Source organism: Dictyostelium discoideum (genome assembly GCF_000004695.1).
Source record: "Dictyostelium discoideum AX4 chromosome 6 chromosome, whole genome shotgun sequence".
Classification (NCBI taxonomy): domain Eukaryota; phylum Evosea; class Eumycetozoa; order Dictyosteliales; family Dictyosteliaceae; genus Dictyostelium; species Dictyostelium discoideum.
The window spans coordinates 1,513,828-1,530,929 of NC_007092.3; the positions used below are offsets into that span (position 1 = coordinate 1,513,828).

General features: G+C 32.5%; 7 protein-coding genes and 1 non-coding gene across 8 annotated transcripts; 1 reads left to right on the forward strand and 7 right to left on the reverse strand.

Moving 5' to 3' along the window:
- Positions 1 to 537: 537 nt before the first annotated feature.
- Positions 538 to 1,575, reverse strand: DDB_G0292366 (hypothetical protein; the record flags this gene model as incomplete). The annotated part of the gene is made up of 2 exons (XM_629717.1): positions 538 to 1,397; positions 1,530 to 1,575. 2 exons carry the CDS (start codon positions 1,573 to 1,575, stop codon positions 538 to 540), a joined length of 906 nt encoding a protein of 301 aa, XP_629719.1.
- Positions 1,576 to 2,180: 605 nt separating this feature from the next.
- On the forward strand, positions 2,181 to 3,029 carry DDB_G0292368 (hypothetical protein; the record flags this gene model as incomplete). Its single annotated transcript, XM_629718.1, has 2 exons — positions 2,181 to 2,285; positions 2,421 to 3,029. The coding sequence occupies 2 exons, from the start codon at positions 2,181 to 2,183 to the stop codon at positions 3,027 to 3,029; spliced, it is 714 nt and encodes a 237-aa protein (XP_629720.1).
- A 56-nt stretch (positions 3,030 to 3,085) lies between these two features.
- On the reverse strand, positions 3,086 to 4,892 carry DDB_G0292370 (hypothetical protein; the record flags this gene model as incomplete). Its single annotated transcript, XM_629719.1, has 2 exons — positions 3,086 to 3,104; positions 4,381 to 4,892. 2 exons carry the CDS (start codon positions 4,890 to 4,892, stop codon positions 3,086 to 3,088), a joined length of 531 nt encoding a protein of 176 aa, XP_629721.1.
- Positions 4,893 to 5,091: 199 nt separating this feature from the next.
- Positions 5,092 to 7,947, reverse strand: DDB_G0292372 (hypothetical protein; the record flags this gene model as incomplete). The annotated part of the gene is made up of 1 exon (XM_629720.1): positions 5,092 to 7,947. One exon carries the CDS (start codon positions 7,945 to 7,947, stop codon positions 5,092 to 5,094), a length of 2,856 nt encoding a protein of 951 aa, XP_629722.1.
- An 848-nt stretch (positions 7,948 to 8,795) lies between these two features.
- DDB_G0292374 (hypothetical protein) lies at positions 8,796 to 9,881 on the reverse strand (the record flags this gene model as incomplete). The annotated part of the gene is made up of 1 exon (XM_629721.1): positions 8,796 to 9,881. One exon carries the CDS (start codon positions 9,879 to 9,881, stop codon positions 8,796 to 8,798), a length of 1,086 nt encoding a protein of 361 aa, XP_629723.1.
- Positions 9,882 to 10,397: 516 nt separating this feature from the next.
- DDB_G0292338 (hypothetical protein) lies at positions 10,398 to 13,581 on the reverse strand (the record flags this gene model as incomplete). Its single annotated transcript, XM_629722.1, has 2 exons — positions 10,398 to 12,866; positions 12,955 to 13,581. The coding sequence occupies 2 exons, from the start codon at positions 13,579 to 13,581 to the stop codon at positions 10,398 to 10,400; spliced, it is 3,096 nt and encodes a 1,031-aa protein (XP_629724.1).
- A 528-nt stretch (positions 13,582 to 14,109) lies between these two features.
- On the reverse strand, positions 14,110 to 15,189 carry DDB_G0292376 (hypothetical protein; the record flags this gene model as incomplete). Its single annotated transcript, XM_629723.1, has 1 exon — positions 14,110 to 15,189. The coding sequence occupies one exon, from the start codon at positions 15,187 to 15,189 to the stop codon at positions 14,110 to 14,112; it is 1,080 nt and encodes a 359-aa protein (XP_629725.1).
- Positions 15,190 to 15,600: 411 nt separating this feature from the next.
- tRNA-Ala-AGC-15 lies at positions 15,601 to 15,673 on the reverse strand. Its single transcript has one exon. It is a non-coding gene; the product is annotated as a tRNA-Ala (tRNA).
- Between the last annotated feature and the right edge of the window lie 1,429 nt (positions 15,674 to 17,102).

The window sequence follows — 17,102 nt, forward strand, 5'->3', positions numbered from 1 at the left end:
ATTAATTATAAAAAAAAAAAAAAAAATGAAAAAAAAGGCCCAACTTTTTTTTGATAAAAAAAAAAATAAAAAAATAAAAAAATAAAAAAAATAAGTTTAAAAAAATGATCAAATCGTATTTTTTATTTTAGTGTTAATTTTTTTTTTTTTTTTAGTGTTAATTTTTTTTTTTGGTGAAAATAAAATTATTCCAATTCCTGATCGGATTGTCTTGATCTTTTCCTGGGGAGATTATCGTCAATGGTTTCAACTTCTTGGACTAATTGTTTGACAGAATCACATAGTGATTTTAAGATATCAATCACTTGTTGGTTATGATCACCTTGCTTTTGGAAAATTTCCAAATGTTTTTGTTTAAGATCATTGCTCTTTTTCGTAACCTTGAGGAGCTCATTCTTTACCAAGAATGTATTTTGCAGTGTTTCATGGACCTTTGTCTTAACACTGGTATGGTGTTGTTTATCTACCAAGTTGCTGGTTCTAATTTCGTTTTGGATTTGGTTTTATGTTAGTTGGCTACCAGAAGTTGCAAGCACTCTAGTAAACTCGATTTGGCTCTGGAGCTTGATAACCAATTTTGAAATTGGATAGAACACTCTTTTTAGTTGTGGAATGAGAGCTTTGACTTGATTGCTTACAATTTGATGTTTTGCTACCATAATTTTCTTCTTGAATTCTATCTTCATCTTCGGTTTCCTCATCAGTCTCTTCATCAACAGTTTGCGATGGAGTTAATTTTGGCGTGTTACCATTTTCAGATGGAGTTGGGTTTGGTATAGATGCAGTGGTTTTGAGTCCATGTTGATTAATATACATAACTATATTATTGTACTTGTTCATCAATACTTGACTTTTGCCACTGAATTTGTTTCTGGTGAATAGATTGACTAGATGGGATCTGAACTTTTTAGGGCAGTCATTGTTTAACTTGTGGACATAAACAACCATTTTGTGAAATTCTTCATAACATTTGTAATGTTGATCTTTTTCTGAGTCATCTGTAACCCTTGTAAGATAATTTCTGAGTTCTGGACTGAATAGGAAATTTAATGATGTGATATTATTTGCAAAATGCTCCACAATGAAATCGTTGGCCTTCTTGTAAGTTACACGTTTCCCACCATTTTTATTTTCAGCTTTTTGGCGAATACAATATGAATAGAAAAGAACGTCATCATTGTCTTTGATTAGATCATAGTTTTCTTTAAGAAATGAGCACTCTAGAAATGGTTCAAGTAAACCATCCACTGTGCTTGGGGTTGCGTCAACAAATCCAACCATTCCTTTCTGAGAATTAATATATCTGGTGTTAGTTGCAAATGAAAGTGTGACAGTATCAGTAGTGTTGATGTATATTGGGTCCGAATCATCAACTGACAATGATTCATAATTCTCTGCTTTTTATTGTAGTTTAATGAATTTTGCGATTTTGTAAAATGTAAGTTTGCCAACTTCATATCTTATATTTGGAATTTGGTAATGCAAATAATTATCATTCATTTTTTTATTTATTTTTTTTTTTTAAATACATTTTTTTTTAGTCGTTTGAGGTTTGACAAAATATTGATGAACCATATTTAATTTTTAAATAAAATATCATTAACAACCAAATATTTAAATATTTCCATTATTATAAAATCTTATTGGGCTAACAACTAAAAAATCTTTATGTGGTAACATCTAAAAAAATCTTTAATAATTAAATATTCTATTAACTAAAATCATTTCAGTATAACAGCTAAAAAATCTAGTTATTGTGAAAAATTAAAAAATAAAAAAATAAAAAAATAAAAAAATAATAAAAAAAAAATAAATTTTTTTTTTTTTTTTTATATTATTTTTTTTTATAGATAAAAAACCTAAAATGGAAAATCATTTAATAAATAAAAAAAAAAAAATCATAACATTATTTAAAATAATAAAAACTATACTCAGTTGTGTAGGAATTTTTTGTACATTTAAAAATAATTTTATAGGTAATTCAATAGATTTTTTATATGACGATTCTATTAATAATTTAAATCGAGATTTATATATTTTTGATCCTACAGCACTAAACAAATACTTATATAGGAATAAAACCAATTGGAATTATAGACAAAAAAAAGAAACAAAACAATGTAAAAAAAAAAAACTCTGTTGTCAAAATTGATGACCGTTGTCAGTTAGATACTCAACAGATGTCAATGGTCAAAAGAATTGTTAGACCAATTTTTATGAAAAAATATACAAAGTCAAGGTTATATTGCGAATCTATTATCGATTTCCTATTATATTATTTAATTGTAAGTAAAAAAAAAAAAAGAAATTATAATTTAAATTTTTTTTTTCCATTTCTATTTCTATTTTTTAAAATTATTATTATTTTTATTATTACTATTTAAAAAAAAAAGTACTAATTAAAAATAATATAATTTCAGAATGGAGGAAAGTTAATTGTCCACTCAAACACTTTTAAATGTTCAATTTCAACACTCTCTAGATATAAAAGAGATGGAATTCCTATAATGTGTGAAGCTTTAAGATTTGTAATTCCAACATGGAAACCTGAACCGAATACCATTTATGCAATTGATTGCACTACTTCTCCAATATGTAGACCCCACCCGGGACAAAGAGAGTTTTATAGGGGAGACCAAGGTTATCACTTTTTAGGTGTTCAATTAATAGTTGACATTACCAAATTTTTAATTGTTGATGTAATAATTGGCAAGGGTAGAAATAATGATTCAGGTTTGGCAAATATTTCAGGTACAACAGATTTGGTGTTAAAAAATAAATTGGTCATTCTTGCAGATAGAGGATACTCTAAAAATAAATTCGTTACTCCCAATAGTCTTGATTTAATAGAAGGTGAACCAACAGAAGAACTTGTAACCGAATTTAGAGATTTTGTTTCCAAAAATAGATCATGTGTCGAAAATGCAAACCAAAGATTCAAGTCTCTGGATTTATTCAACAAACCTATAAAATCTCGTCCAATTTCTCATGCCTATACAACTTTGTTGGGGGTATATTGCAAATATTAATTTAATATATAATTCTCAAAAACATGTAATATCTAGTTTCGAAGAAAAAGTGAGACTTATTCATGGGAATTATCTCTAAAAAAAAAAAATAAAATAAAATAAAATAAACACTGCTCCAGTAAAAAACAAATATCTTTTTTATTTTTCTATTTTTATTTTTATAACTAAAAAAAAAGAAATAACCGACAATTTAGCACAAAATTTTTTTTTTTTTTTTTTTTTTCGCTAAAATAAATTGTGAAAAAACCTTATTTTAGATATTAATTAATTATTAATAATTAATAATAATATTAATTATTAATTATTAATTATTTCCAAAGCAAAGAAAATACTTTCATTATTTTAAGTTCTCTCTTTTATTATAACTTTTTTTTTTTTTTTTTACCTGTGATCAGACCTTCAAGGAATGTCCTTGTGTCTTTTCGGCGGTGTTTGTTTTTTTTTTTTTTTTTTTTTTTTTTTACCTGTGATCAGACCTTCAAGGAATGTCCTTGTGTCTTTTCGGCGGTGTTTGTTAAACGGTTTTATTTTTATTATTCAATTGTATTAAATTTTTTAAACTATATTATATCTTTCATTATAACTGAACATATATTAAAATTTATATTTTTTTTTTTTTTTTTTTGATATAAATAAACTATTGTAGTATACAATTAGTATGTTATTTTTATTTATTTATTTTAGGTTTTTTAGTTTTTGTGAATTTAAAATGGTATGTTATTTTAGATTAGGTAATTAATAATTAATTGGTGGTGTAATTGTTGGAATTGGTTCATTTGTGTTTATGCTCCATTCTTTTTTAAATTTTTTGATGGTTTCAGACCATTGGGTTTCTTTTTGAGTTTTTGTGAAGTTGTTTTTAATTGAGTATTGGTTAAAGTTTGATAACGTTCTTGAATATTCCAATCTTATTAGCTTGTGCCATTTTGATTTTAATATATCATAATCTAGTGTTGTGTTGTTTATTTGGTTGTTCCAATTATCAATTGATTGAGTTATATTGATGTCAAATAATGATTTGCATAACCATATCCATATTTGGTGAATAACTAATGAGATTATGTTCCAATATGCATGTGTTCTGACTAGATCAAGATTTGTGTTTATATAATTCCAGTTGAACCTGTATTTTTTATATTGTGCGTTTTCTGCAAAATGAAAATTAATATTGATAGTTGGATCTGGTTTAAATGCTTTGTTGTTTGTTTGTGGTTTATAAATGAGTGTGTATAATTTTGTTGTTTGGTTTTTTGTTAGTGACCAGTTTTTGTTTCCATTGCAATTTTTATATATAAAATATTTTAATTTGTCGTGGTTTATGAAGTTGATTGTGTGCTGACAATTGAAAAACAAATGACCATAGGGATCATTATTCATTTCATTGTTGCAAATGGGGCAAACTTTGTTGTGTAGATGATTAATCGGAAGACATCTAGCATGGAATCTTTGCATTGTATCACGGCCTTTTGGATCTTTTAATTTTTGAATTTTGACAAATAGTTGGTCGTATGTGTATTTCCATAATAGTTGTATTGATTGTTGGTGCGAAGTAAGAAGTAGATCTGAATATTTCTTGCCAATATAGTCTTTTGATTTACATTGGTGATTGTTGAGTATTGTCGAGTAGATTTCTTTGAGTGTTGGTGGTAGTGGAATATTATTTGTGTTTAATGTTTGAGAGGTTTGATTTTTTATTAATATTGGTTGTAGGATTTGAACTTTATCTTTTAGATGTCCAATTTGAGTTGCATAGTTTTCCCATTCTTTTTTGATTTTTATAAGGTATGGAGAAGAGATTGATTTGTTGATGATTTGATCCATCCAACTTATCATGTATATTGAATTATTTGCAGATTTATGCATTTGTAAAAATCTGTTGTATATCCAAATCTTTTTTTTTTTTTTTTTTTTTTTTTTTTTTTTTTTTTTTTTTTTTTTTTTTTTTTTTTTTTTTTTTTTTAATATTGGATTAACAAGATTGATATATGTCCATCTGTGTTAATACGAGTTTTATTTAATATTTATTTAAAGGCTTATCATTTAAGCTGAAGGGTTATTTTAATCATATGAATTGATCAAAAGATATAATATTTGGGAGAGATGATTCTGGAATACAATAGTAATTAGCTGTAGTTTTTCTTAGCTTGATCGTTGAAGTGAGAAGGATCTTAGGATCTTTGAAGTTATTATGGTCTTTTGCTGATAAGTTTTTCAGATCTTTTGCTTTTTTGATGTATTCTAGAGTGGCCAATTTGTGCCATTTCTTTAGAAGGGAGCTGTATGATAGTGATTCATCTGTTAAAGGATCTTCACTGTATATTTGATTGCAAATCCAAATCCAAATGTTGTGGAGGATAAGGGCCATTAGGTTTCTATATGCGAATGATCTGGTTAGATCATAGTCTATTGCTTTATAGTTCCATTCAAAGTATTCTTTGTGGAATCTGTGGTTGGCGTAATCTGCATTCACTTCTTGATCTTTTTTGGCTGTCGGTGATAATTTTGGAGTTATTCTACTAATGAAATTGTTATTTTGCCTAATTCTTGTATGGTGCCAGTTTTTACCTTTGCCTGTGGTAATATAGATGAAATTTTTGAGTTTATTTATTTTTATGAATTGTTTTGTTTTCTTGCATGAGAAGAACAGGTGACCGTATGGGTCTTTGCTCATATCTTCTTTGCAGAGTGGGCATTGTTTGTTGTGAAGGTAGTTTATTGGAAGGCATCTGGCATGGAATCTAAACATTGTATCTCTTGTTTTAGGGTCTTTTATCTTCAGTATGTTGTTGAAGAGTTGATTATAGCTGTAGCCTCTTAAGTTTAGAGATGATTGGAATTCCGTTTTAGGGATGGTTGGATTTTGGTCTTGAATTGTGGTATACCATTCTGCCAGTGAAAGTGGTTGTCCATTTTCGTTTTTTATGGATGTGAGATTATTGTTGAAGATTGCTTTTTTTATTCTTATTTTGTTCCATTCGTCTAAGTTTTCTTTTAGGTATCTGGATGTGAATTTGTTTTTTTGGATCTGATATTCCCAGCTTTTGTGATGAGATGAGTTTGTTTGTTTGGTTTCTAGTGCTAGGATGAACTGGTTTATGATCCAAAGTTTCTGCGCCAGTTGTCTCAATTCTATATTCCAAATGTTCCAGCCCCCTACTTTTAGTGGGTATCTTGCTCTTTTGGTTCTCATTAAATTAATAACTTGAAATCCACTAGCATTTTTGTTGTTTGGTGCCGATAAAAACCATTCGACTAGTTTATTGATTTGGTTTAATTCCTCTTCCTTAAAGTTCTCTACATATGAATAGTAGGTTAATTTAGAGAGTGCGAATGCTTTGAGGATGTTGGTTTTGGTTTTGATTGTTGAGTCAGTGGTTTTCCATAGTACTAAGGATGATCTTATTGTGTTTAATATTTCTGGCATTTTTCTTGTTATCCCTTTGCCTGTGAAGAAGTATCCCAAGTATCTTTCTGGATTTGTAGATATTGGAATTCTTTGGTTGGTATTGTCTGGGTTGCCTATAAGAATTGATGAAGATTTGTCGATGTTTAGTTTTGAGGAAGTGGCTTTGCAAAATGAATTGAAGTGTTGTAGTACTAATTCAAGTTGTTGAGAGTCTGGGACCATTGAAGCCGAGTCGTCTGCAAAGCTTTGGAATTTCTCTCTGTGGTTGCTGTTGTTTAGAGGAAGGCCAGTAATTCGGTCATCTTGTAAAATTTTTCTAGCTAAAGCCTCTATTACAAGGACGAACAGGGTGGGTGATAGTGGATCTCCTTGTTTAACTCCTCTTTTGATCTCAAAGGGTATAGTAGTTCTACCATTAATTTCAATTCTTGCTTCAGATTTGGTGAGTAGATTCATTATCAGGTTGATTATATTGGTTGGAATGTTGATGTGTTGTAGTGATCTAAGTATTGAACCGTGTGAGATCGAGTCAAAAGCTTTTTCGAAATCATATAGTGTAATTATTCCGTTAATTCTTTTATCATTACAATAGTTGATTAATTCGTTCATTGATATGATATTATCTAGAATGAATCTGCCTGGTACGAAACCTTTTTGATTGTGGTTGATCACTTTCGTTAGTATTGGGATTATTCTATTGTTTATTAGCTTTGAGTGGATTTTATATATACAATTAGCCAGTGTAATTGGTCTTCTGTTTTTGATTAGTTCGGGGTCTCCCTTTTTAGGTATCGTGATAATGAGGCCTTCTTTGTAATTTTTGCTAATTAGATGAGGATTTCTTAGAGTGTCGTTGAATGCTGAGGCCAGTATTGGAGCTAGTTTTTCTTTGTGTGTTATGTAGAATAAGTTTGGAATTCCATCTGGACCTGGAGATTTGTGTGGGTTCAGTTGTTTTATTACTTCTAGGATCTCTTGTGAGGTGAATTCATTTTCAAGGTTGTCCCATGTTGAGTCCCTGGTCACTGTCCAATTTTCCAACATTTCGTAATGAGATGGTGGGTCATCTTCTTTGTAGTCATAAAGATTTGAGTAATATTTTACGTATTCTTCTTCGATCAATTCCTGTTTGTTAATTGTTCTACCTTGTGCATCTTTTACTGCGTTGATGGTGAAATCATTGTGTCTTTTCTTGATTCTCGCGGAGATGTACTTGAGTGAGGTTTCTTCGCAATAGTTGTTCAATTCTTGTTTAAGTTGTTCTTCTCTTTTTTTAGATTCATTTATTGCTGAAAGGGTTGCGAAGGCTTGGTCTTTAAATTCTGTCTCTAGTAGGGAGATTAGATTTTTGATGTTTGCCTTATTGTTGTAGTCGTTTTGTTTTTGAAATTCGGTGTATAGTTGTTTTATTTTGTTCAGTAAGCTGTTGAGTTGAGAGAAGGAAATAGAGTTATGGTTGGCTGACAGCTCCCTTGAATAATCGTTAAGTAGGAAGTCTATTTTCTTAAGCATTATGCTTGAGAGGATTGAGGATTTTTTTAATCTCCATCTGCGCTTGTTCATCTGTATGTTGGGTAGAGTGAAAGTGGTTGATAGGAAGTTGTGATCTGATAGAGGTATGTCGTTAATTTTTGGGGGGATTAGGTTCCTTAGGTATAATTGGCTGTAGTTGATTAAGCTATTGTTAAGGTATATTCAGTCTAGTCTCCTTTCCAAGATTCTTGTGAGGTTATTGTTTGTGTTGTGTATCGTTCTTGAGAAGGTGGGTCTTTTATTTAGTTGGTCCATATCCATTAGGTTATTTGAAATTCTGATGGCTTCGATTACTGTGGCCATCTCATCTGGGGATTGTGTTGTCAAGTTGCCTTGGTCATCATTTGATGTGTGATTGTCATTGAAGTCTAAACAGTTGAAGTCTCCTGCTATGATGTCGATGTTTTTATTAGGGTTAGACGTTAGGTTGTGGTATTGGTTGTTGAAGTGTTTGTTTAGTGTTGAAGCTAGTGTTTTTCTTTTATCAGGTTGGGCCGGGGCGTATATGGCCAAGATTCTCGTTGTGGTATCTTTTATTAGAATGTCTGATATTATTAGTCTACCTTCTATTATGAATATTGGTGAGAGTTTTATGTTTTGGTTGTTGTGGTTTAGTATTCCTATTCCGTTGCCTCTGTTGGTTGCGCTAATGATGGAGCCAGGGAATAGCTGGTGTGCTTGTGTTGCGTCGGCGTTGAGTTCATTGACTATGGTTAGTGCCAATGAGTTTGGGGGGGATTGGGATTTGATAAAGTCTGTTTTGTTTTTGAAGGAGGTGTCAGTGCCCCAACCTCTGACATTCCATTGGTTGATTTTGATTACTACCATTATGAGATGATATCGATCTCCTCTTGGGAGTCGTATAGCTGCGGTTTGGATGGTGAAGGGTAGATACTCTCTATGAAGCTCTCAATGATTCCTTTACTTTCTTTTTTGACAGGTGTCTTAGGGGTGGATGGGATGTAAGGGTTGCTTCTATTTATTGTTGGTGAGAGTTGGGTGACTTCATTGTTTGAGTGGATTTCCTCGTTCTTGCGTTTATGTGATGGAGGGATGTTTAGTGTCTTCTCTCTGTTTTCCGAGGATGAATGGATGTTATTGCTCGTTTTGTTGGCATTGTCTTTTTGGATGGCGTTGGATGTTGTGGTAGTGGTTGTGGTGGGTTTGACAGATTGAGATTCTGCTGGGTTTTTGGGGGGAAGAGGTTGAGATGACTTTTTTGCTTGGGCTTTTTTCTCTTGGGGGTGATTGTTTTTCAGACTGATTGTTTGCTGGGGGTTGTTTGTTTGTTGTTGTGGTTTTGGTTGAGAGGATTTGATTGCTATCCTGTTTTGGATGTTGGGAGGATCATCTGTCATCTCATCTTCTAATGGTTCTTCCGTGTTGTTTGACTTCTCTACTTTCTTGTTTTTCTTTGNTGAGGAGTAGGTTTTGGTGGCCGTTCTGATGGTAAAGTTTGCGATTTCTGTAATGTGTTGGCCAGATTTCATTTGATCGCCTATTTTGCATTCTATTAGACCGAATACTATGAGGTGGTCGGTGGAGTATATAGTATTGTATATTGCATAGGGTATTTCTTCTGCAAAGGCAGTTTTGATGAGGGCGTCCACTATTCCTGCCTTTTCTCTGGGAATTCTTACTCTTCCTGTGAGGACGTGGAAGTCTCTACTGGAGGTGATGAAGGTTCCCAATTTGCTTCTATCTCTAATGATATTTAGGAGAGATTGTTCGTTTTTAATCATCAGGTGGATCATTTTTCTAGTTCCTTTGCCTATGTATATCTTGTCGAATGGGATATCGTAGTTTGAGAGTGTTTTTCTCATTTCTTCTAACCCCTTGAGATCCATTTTGGGGAATTCGAGTGTAATTGGGTAGAATCCGTTGTTCTTCTCATAGGTTGAGAGCGCAGTCATGTTCAATATGGTCTCGCAGTATTTGGAGATGTCTTTGAGGCCTATTGATAGTTTGGGGTAGGTCTCCTTTATCTCTGCTGTTTTTGTGGAGAATTCCTTAATGAAGTTCTCCGATGCCTCGTCCATATGGGTGGAGGGGTTGGCCATTTTAGCCGCGTCTGCGTAGGAATTCATCTCGATGGGATTCCTTTGAATCGGCGATTTGGTATGTTAGATCTGTAGATCGTGGTGGATTGGTGATTTTTTTTGAAAGATTGGTTAAAATTGACCGAGATTAAAGATAGAAAAGGATGAATTACTTTTCACGTGTATCTTGTATCCTCTTGATCGCGGTACGGTTTTTTTTTCCAAATCTTTTGAGCAACTTGTCGTAGTTGTATTTTTTTTTTTTTTTTTTTTTTTTTTTTTTTTTTTAATATTGGATTAACAAGATTGATATATGTCCATCTGTGTTAATACGAGTTTTATTTAATATTTATTTAAAGGCTTATCATTTAAGCTGAAGGGTTATTTTAATCATATGAATTGATCAAAAGATATAATATTTGGGAGAGATGATTCTGGAATACAATAGTAATTAGCTGTTGTTTTTCTTAGCTTGATCGTTGAAGTGAGAAGGATCTTAGGATCTTTGAAGTTATTATGGTCTTTTGCTGATAAGTTTTTCAGATCTTTTGCTTTTTTGATGTATTCTAGAGTGGCCAATTTGTGCCATTTCTTTAGAAGGGAGCTGTATGATAGTGATTCATCTGTTAAAGGATCTTCACTGTATATTTGATTGCAAATCCAAATCCAAATGTTGTGGAGGATAAGGGCCATTAGGTTTCTATATGCGAATGATCTGGTTAGATCATAGTCTATTGCTTTATAGTTCCATTCAAAGTATTCTTTGTGGAATCTGTGGTTGGCGTAATCTGCATTCACTTCTTGATCTTTTTTGGCTGTCGGTGATAATTTTGGAGTTATTCTATTAATGAAATTGTTATTTTGCCTAATTCTTGTATGGTGCCAGTTTTTACCTTTGCCTGTGGTAATATAGATGAAATTTTTGAGTTTATTTATTTTTATGAATTGTTTTGTTTTCTTGCATGAGAAGAACAGGTGACCGTATGGGTCTTTGCTCATATCTTCTTTGCAGAGTGGGCATTGTTTGTTGTGAAGGTAGTTTATTGGAAGGCATCTGGCATGGAATCTAAACATTGTGTCTCTTGTTTTAGGGTCTTTTATCTTCAGTATGTTGTTGAAGAGTTGATTATAGCTGTAGCCTCTTAAGTTTAGAGATGATTGGAATTCCGTTTTAGGGATGGTTGGATTTTGGTCTTGAATTGTGGTATACCATTCTGCCAGTGAAAGTGGTTGTCCATTTTCGTTTTTTATGGATGTGAGATTATTGTTGAAGATTGCTTTTTTTATTCTTATTTTGTTCCATTCATCTAAGTTTTCTTTTAGGTATCTGGATGTGAATTTGTTTTTTTGGATCTGATATTCCCAGCTTTTGTGATGAGATGAGTTTGTTTGTTTGGTTTCTAGTGCTAGGATGAACTGGTTTATGATCCAAAGTTTCTGCGCCAGTTGTCTCAATTCTATATTCCAAATGTTCCAGCCCCCTACTTTTAGTGGGTATCTTGCTCTTTTGGTTCTCATTAAATTAATAACTTGAAATCCACTAGCATTTTTGTTGTTTGGTGCCGATAAAAACCATTCGACTAATTTATTGATTTGGTTTAATTCCTCTTCCTTAAAGTTCTCTACATATGAATAGTAGGTTAATTTAGAGAGTGCGAATGCTTTGAGGATGTTGGTTTTGGTTTTGATTGTTGAGTCAGTGGTTTTCCATAGTACTAAGGATGATCTTATTGTGTTTAATATTTCTGGTATTTTTCTTGTTATCCCTTTGCCTGTGAAGAAGTATCCCAAGTATCTTTCTGGATTTGTAGATATTGGTATTCTTTGGTTGGTATTGTCTGGGTTGCCTATAAGAATTGATGAAGATTTGTCGATGTTTAGTTTTGAGGAAGTGGCTTTGCAAAATGAATTGAAGTGTTGTAGTACTAATTCAAGTTGTTGAGAGTCTGGGACCATTGAAGCCGAGTCGTCTGCAAAGCTTTGGAATTTCTCTCTGTGGTCGCTGTTGTTTAGAGGAAGGCCAGTAATTCGGTCATCTTGTAAAATTTTTCTAGCTAAAGCCTCTATTACAAGGACGAACAGGGTGGGTGATAGTGGATCTCCTTGTTTGACTCCTCTTTTGATCTCAAAGGGTATAGTAGTTCTACCATTAATTTCAATTCTTGCTTCAGATTTGGTGAGTAGATTCATTATCAGGTTGATTATATTGGTTGGAATGTTGATGTGTTGTAGTGATCTGAGTATTGAACCGTGTGAAATCGAGTCAAAAGCTTTTTCGAAATCATATAGTGTAATTATTCCGTTAATTCTTTTATCATTACAATAGTTGATTAATTCGTTCATTGATATGATATTATCTATAATGAATCTGCCTGGTACGAAACCTTTTTGATTGTGGTTGATCACTTTCGTTAGTATTGGGATTATTCTATTGTTTATTAGTTTTGAGTGGATTTTATATATACAGTTAGCCAGTGTAATTGGTCTTCTGTTTTTGATTAGTTCGGGGTCTCCCTTTTTAGGTATCGTGATAATGAGGCCTTCTTTGTAATTTTTGCTAATTAGATGAGGATTTCTTAGAGTGTCGTTGAATGCTGAGGCCAGTATTGGAGCTAGTTTTTCTTTGTGTGTTATGTAGAATAAGTTTGGAATTCCATCTGGGCCTGGAGATTTGTGTGGGTTCAATTGTTTTATTACTTCTAGGATCTCTTGTGTTGTGAATTCATTTTCAAGGTTGTCCCATGTTGAGTCCCTGGTCACTGTCCAATTTTCCAACATTTCATAATGAGATGGTGCGTCATCTTCTTTGTAGTCATAAAGATTTGAGTAATATTTTACGTATTCTTCTTCGATCAATTCCTGTTTGTTGATTGTTCTACCTTGTGCATCTTTTACTGCGTTGATGGTGAAATCATTGTGTCTTTTCTTGATTCTCGCGGAGATGTACTTGAGTGAAGTTCTTCGCAATAGTGTTCATGTTCAATTCTTGTTTAAGTTGTTCTTCTCTTTTTTTAGATTCATTTATTGCTGAAAGGGTTGCGAAGGCTTGGTCTTTAAATTCTGTCTCTAGTAGGGAGATTAGATTTTTGATGTTTGCCTTATTGTTGTAGTCATTTTGTTTTTGAAATTCTGTGTATAGTTGTTTTATTTTGTTTAGTAAGCTGTTGAGTTGAGAGAAGGAAATAGAGTTATGGTTGGATGACAGCTCCCTTGAATAATCGTTAAGTAGGAAGTCTATTTTCTTAAGCATTATGCTTGAGAGGATTGAGGATTTTTTTAATCTCCATCTGCGCTTGTTCATCTGTATGTTGGGTAGAGTGAAGGTGGTTGATAGGAAGTTGTGATCTGATAGAGGTATGTCATTAATTTTTGGGGGGATTAGGTTCCTTAAGTATAATTGGCTGTAGTTGATTATGCTATTGTTAAGGTATATTCTGTCTAGTCTCCTTTCCAAGATTCTTGTGAGGTTATTGTTTGTGTTGTGTATCGTTCTTGAGAAGGTGGGTCTTTTATTTAGTTGGTCCATATCCATTAGGTTATTTGAAATTCTGATGGCTTCGATTACTGTGGCCATCTCATCTGGGGATTGTGTTGTCAAGTTGCCTTGGTCATCATTTGATGTGTGATTGTCATTGAAGTCTAAACAATTGAAGTCGCCTGCTATGATGTCGATGTTTTTTTTAGGGTTAGACGTTAGGTTGTGGTATTGGTTGTTGAAGTGTTTGTTTAGTGTTGAAGCTAGTATTTTTCTTTTATCAGGTTGGGCCGGGGCGTATATGGCCAAGATTCTCGTTGTGGTATCTTTTATTAGAATGTCTGATATTATTAGTCTACCTTCTATTATGAATATTGGTGAGAGTTTTATGTTTTGGTTGTTGTGGTTTAGTATTCCTATTCCGTTGCCTCTGTTGGTTGCGCTAATGATGGAGCCAGGAAATAGCTGGTGTGCTTGTGTTGCGTCGGCGTTGAGTTCATTGACTATGGTTAGTGCCAATGAGTTTGGGGGGGATTGGGATTTGATAAAGTCTGTTTTGTTTTTGAAGGAGGTGTCAGTGCCCCAACCTCTGACATTCCATTGGTTGATTTTGATCGATTACTACCATTATGAGATGATATCGATCTCCTCTTGGGAGTCGTTTAGCTGCGGTTTGGATGGTGAAGGGTAGATACTCTCTATGAAGCTCTCAATGATTCCTTTCCTTTCTTTATTGACAGGTGTCTTAGGGGTGGATGGGATGTAAGGGTTGCTTCTGTTTATTGTTGGTGAGAGTTGGGTGACCTCGTTGTTTGAGTGGATTTCCTCGTTCTTGCGTTTATGTGATGGAGGGATGTTTGGTGTCTTCTCTCTGTTTTCCGAGGATGAATGGATGTTAGTGCTCGTTTTGTTGGCATTGTCTTTTTGGATGGCGTTGGATGTTGTGGTAGTGGTTGTGGTGGGTTTGACAGATTGAGATTCTGCTTGGTTTTTGGGGGGAAGAGGTTGAGAGGATTTTTTTGATTGGGCTCTTTTCTCTTGGGTTGATTGTTTATCAGACTTATTGTTTGCTGGGTTGTTTGTTTGTTGTTGTGGTTTTGGTTGAGAGGATTTGATTGCTATCCTGTTTTGGATGTTGGGAGGATCATCTGTCATCTCATCTTCTAATGGTTCTTCCGTGTTGTTTGACTCTACTTTCTTATTTTTCTTTTGTGAGGAGTAGGTTTTGGTGGCCGTTCTGATGGTAAAGTTGGCGATTTCTGTATTGTGTTGGCCAGATTTCATTTGATCGCCTATTTTGCATTCTATTAGACCGAATACTAGGAGGTGGTCGGTGGAGTATATAGTATGGTATATTGCATAGGGTATTTCTTCTGCAAAGGCAGTTTTGATGAGGGCATCCACTATTCCTGCCTTTTCTCTTGGAATTCTTACTCTTCCTGTGAGGACGTGGTAGTCTCTACTGGAGGTGATGAAGGTTCCCAATTTGCTTCTATCTCTAATGATATTTAGGAGAGATTGTTCGTTTTTAATCATCAGGTGGATCGTTTTTCTAGTTCCTTTGCCTATGTATATCTTGTCGATTGGGATATCGTAGTTTGAGAGTGTTTTTCTCATTTCTTCTAACCCCATGAGATCCATTTTGGGGAATTCGAGTGTAATTGGGTAGAATCCGTTGTTTTTCTCGTAGGTTGAGAGAGCAGTCATGTTCAATATGGTCTCGCAGTATTTGGAGATGTCTTTGAGGCCTATTGATAATTTGGGGTAGGTCTCCTTTATCTCTGCTGTTTTTGTGGAGAATTCCTTAATGAAGTTCTCTGATGCCTCGTCCATATGGGTGGAGGGGTTGGCCATTTTAGCCGCGTCTGCGTAGGAATTCATCTCGATGGGATTCCTTTGAATCGGCGATTTGGTAAATTAGATCTGTAGATCGTGGTGGATTGGTGATTTTTTTTGAAAGATTGGTTAAAATTGACCGAGATTAAGGATAGAAAAGGATGAATTACTTTTCACGTGTATCTTGTATCCTCTTGATCGCGGTGCGGTTTTTTTTTCCGTAGTTGTATATTCCACATACCTAAAATTTATAAATTATAACTATAAAATTTACATAAAAAATGGAGAAGAAGGGTATCGATCCCTTTACCTCTCGCATGCTAAGCGAGCGCTCTACCATCTGAGCTACATCCCCTTTGATGAAAATGAAATGAAAGTCGTATAGAAACTTCTGTGAAATGAGATCGAAAAAAACAAACAACAACAACAATCTCTTTTTTTGATTATTTCATTTTTCATATAAAAAAGACTTAAAAAACAAATAAATAAATAAATAAACTATTTTAAAAAGCCATCTTTTTACTTTATTGTAATTTATTATTTGTTTCGTTTTGAGAATTTTGCGTAGCAAAATTTTCAAAAAAAAAGCAAAAAATAATCAGATCGAAAAAAACAAACAACAACAACAATCTCTTTTTTTGATTATTTCATTTTTCATATAAAAAAGACTTAAAAAACAAATAAATAAATAAATAAACTATTTTAAAAAGCCATCTTTTTACTTTATTGTAATTTATTATTTGTTTCGTTTTGAGAATTTTGCGTAGCAAAATTTTCAAAAAAAAAGCAAAAAATAATCAGATCGAAAAAAACAAACAACAACAACAATCTCTTTTTTTGATTATTTCATTTTTCATATAAAAAAGACTTAAAAAACAAATAAATAAATAAATAAACTATTTTAAAAAGCCATCTTTTTACTTTATTGTAATTTATTATTTGTTTCGTTTTGAGAATTTTGCGTAGCAAAATTTTCAAAAAAAAAGCAAAAAATAATCAGATCGAAAAAAACAAACAACAACAACAATCTCTTTTTTTGATTATTTCATTTTTCATATAAAAAAGACTTANAAAAAAAAAAAAAAAAAAAAAAAAAAAAAAAAAAAAAAAAAAAAAAAAAAACCCGGGGAACCAAGTTAATTAAAAAATTTCCAAATTTTTAACTTTTTAAGGAAAATTAAAAAGGATGGAAGGAAATTAAATGGAAATTCCCAACCACCCCCCCAAATATTAGGCAACCCAATGGCCTACAAAAAATAAGCAAATTTGGGGATAAAACTCATTTAAAAAAAAAACAATTCAAATACGTCTTAAACTTCATTCCCGAACCCGGCGATAAAATAAAAAAAGATTTAAAAAAAAGTTTGGCCAAAAAAAATGTTTTAATCAAAAAGCCCCTGTAAAAAAAAAAAAAAAAATAAAATGGGGTTTAGCATTTCAAGGAGAAGCAAAAAAAAATTGCGTTATCCCATTCCAAAAAAAAAAAAAATATATAATTTTTATCCCATAAAAAAAAAAAAAAAAAAAAAAAAAAGGTAAACCAACCCCTCTTTTAGAGACCCTGTAAAAAAAATAAAATAAAATAAAATGAGATCTAGCATCTCAAGGAGAAGCAAATAATAATTGCGTTATCCAATTCAAAAAAAAAAAATATATATAATTTTACAATTACATTCAAGAAAAATCTGGAGGATCCAGAATCAATTGGGGAATAGAAATATTCAACAGACTAGACATTCCATAAACAGCCAACGCCATAGCCATTATTTGCGAAAACATCTGGA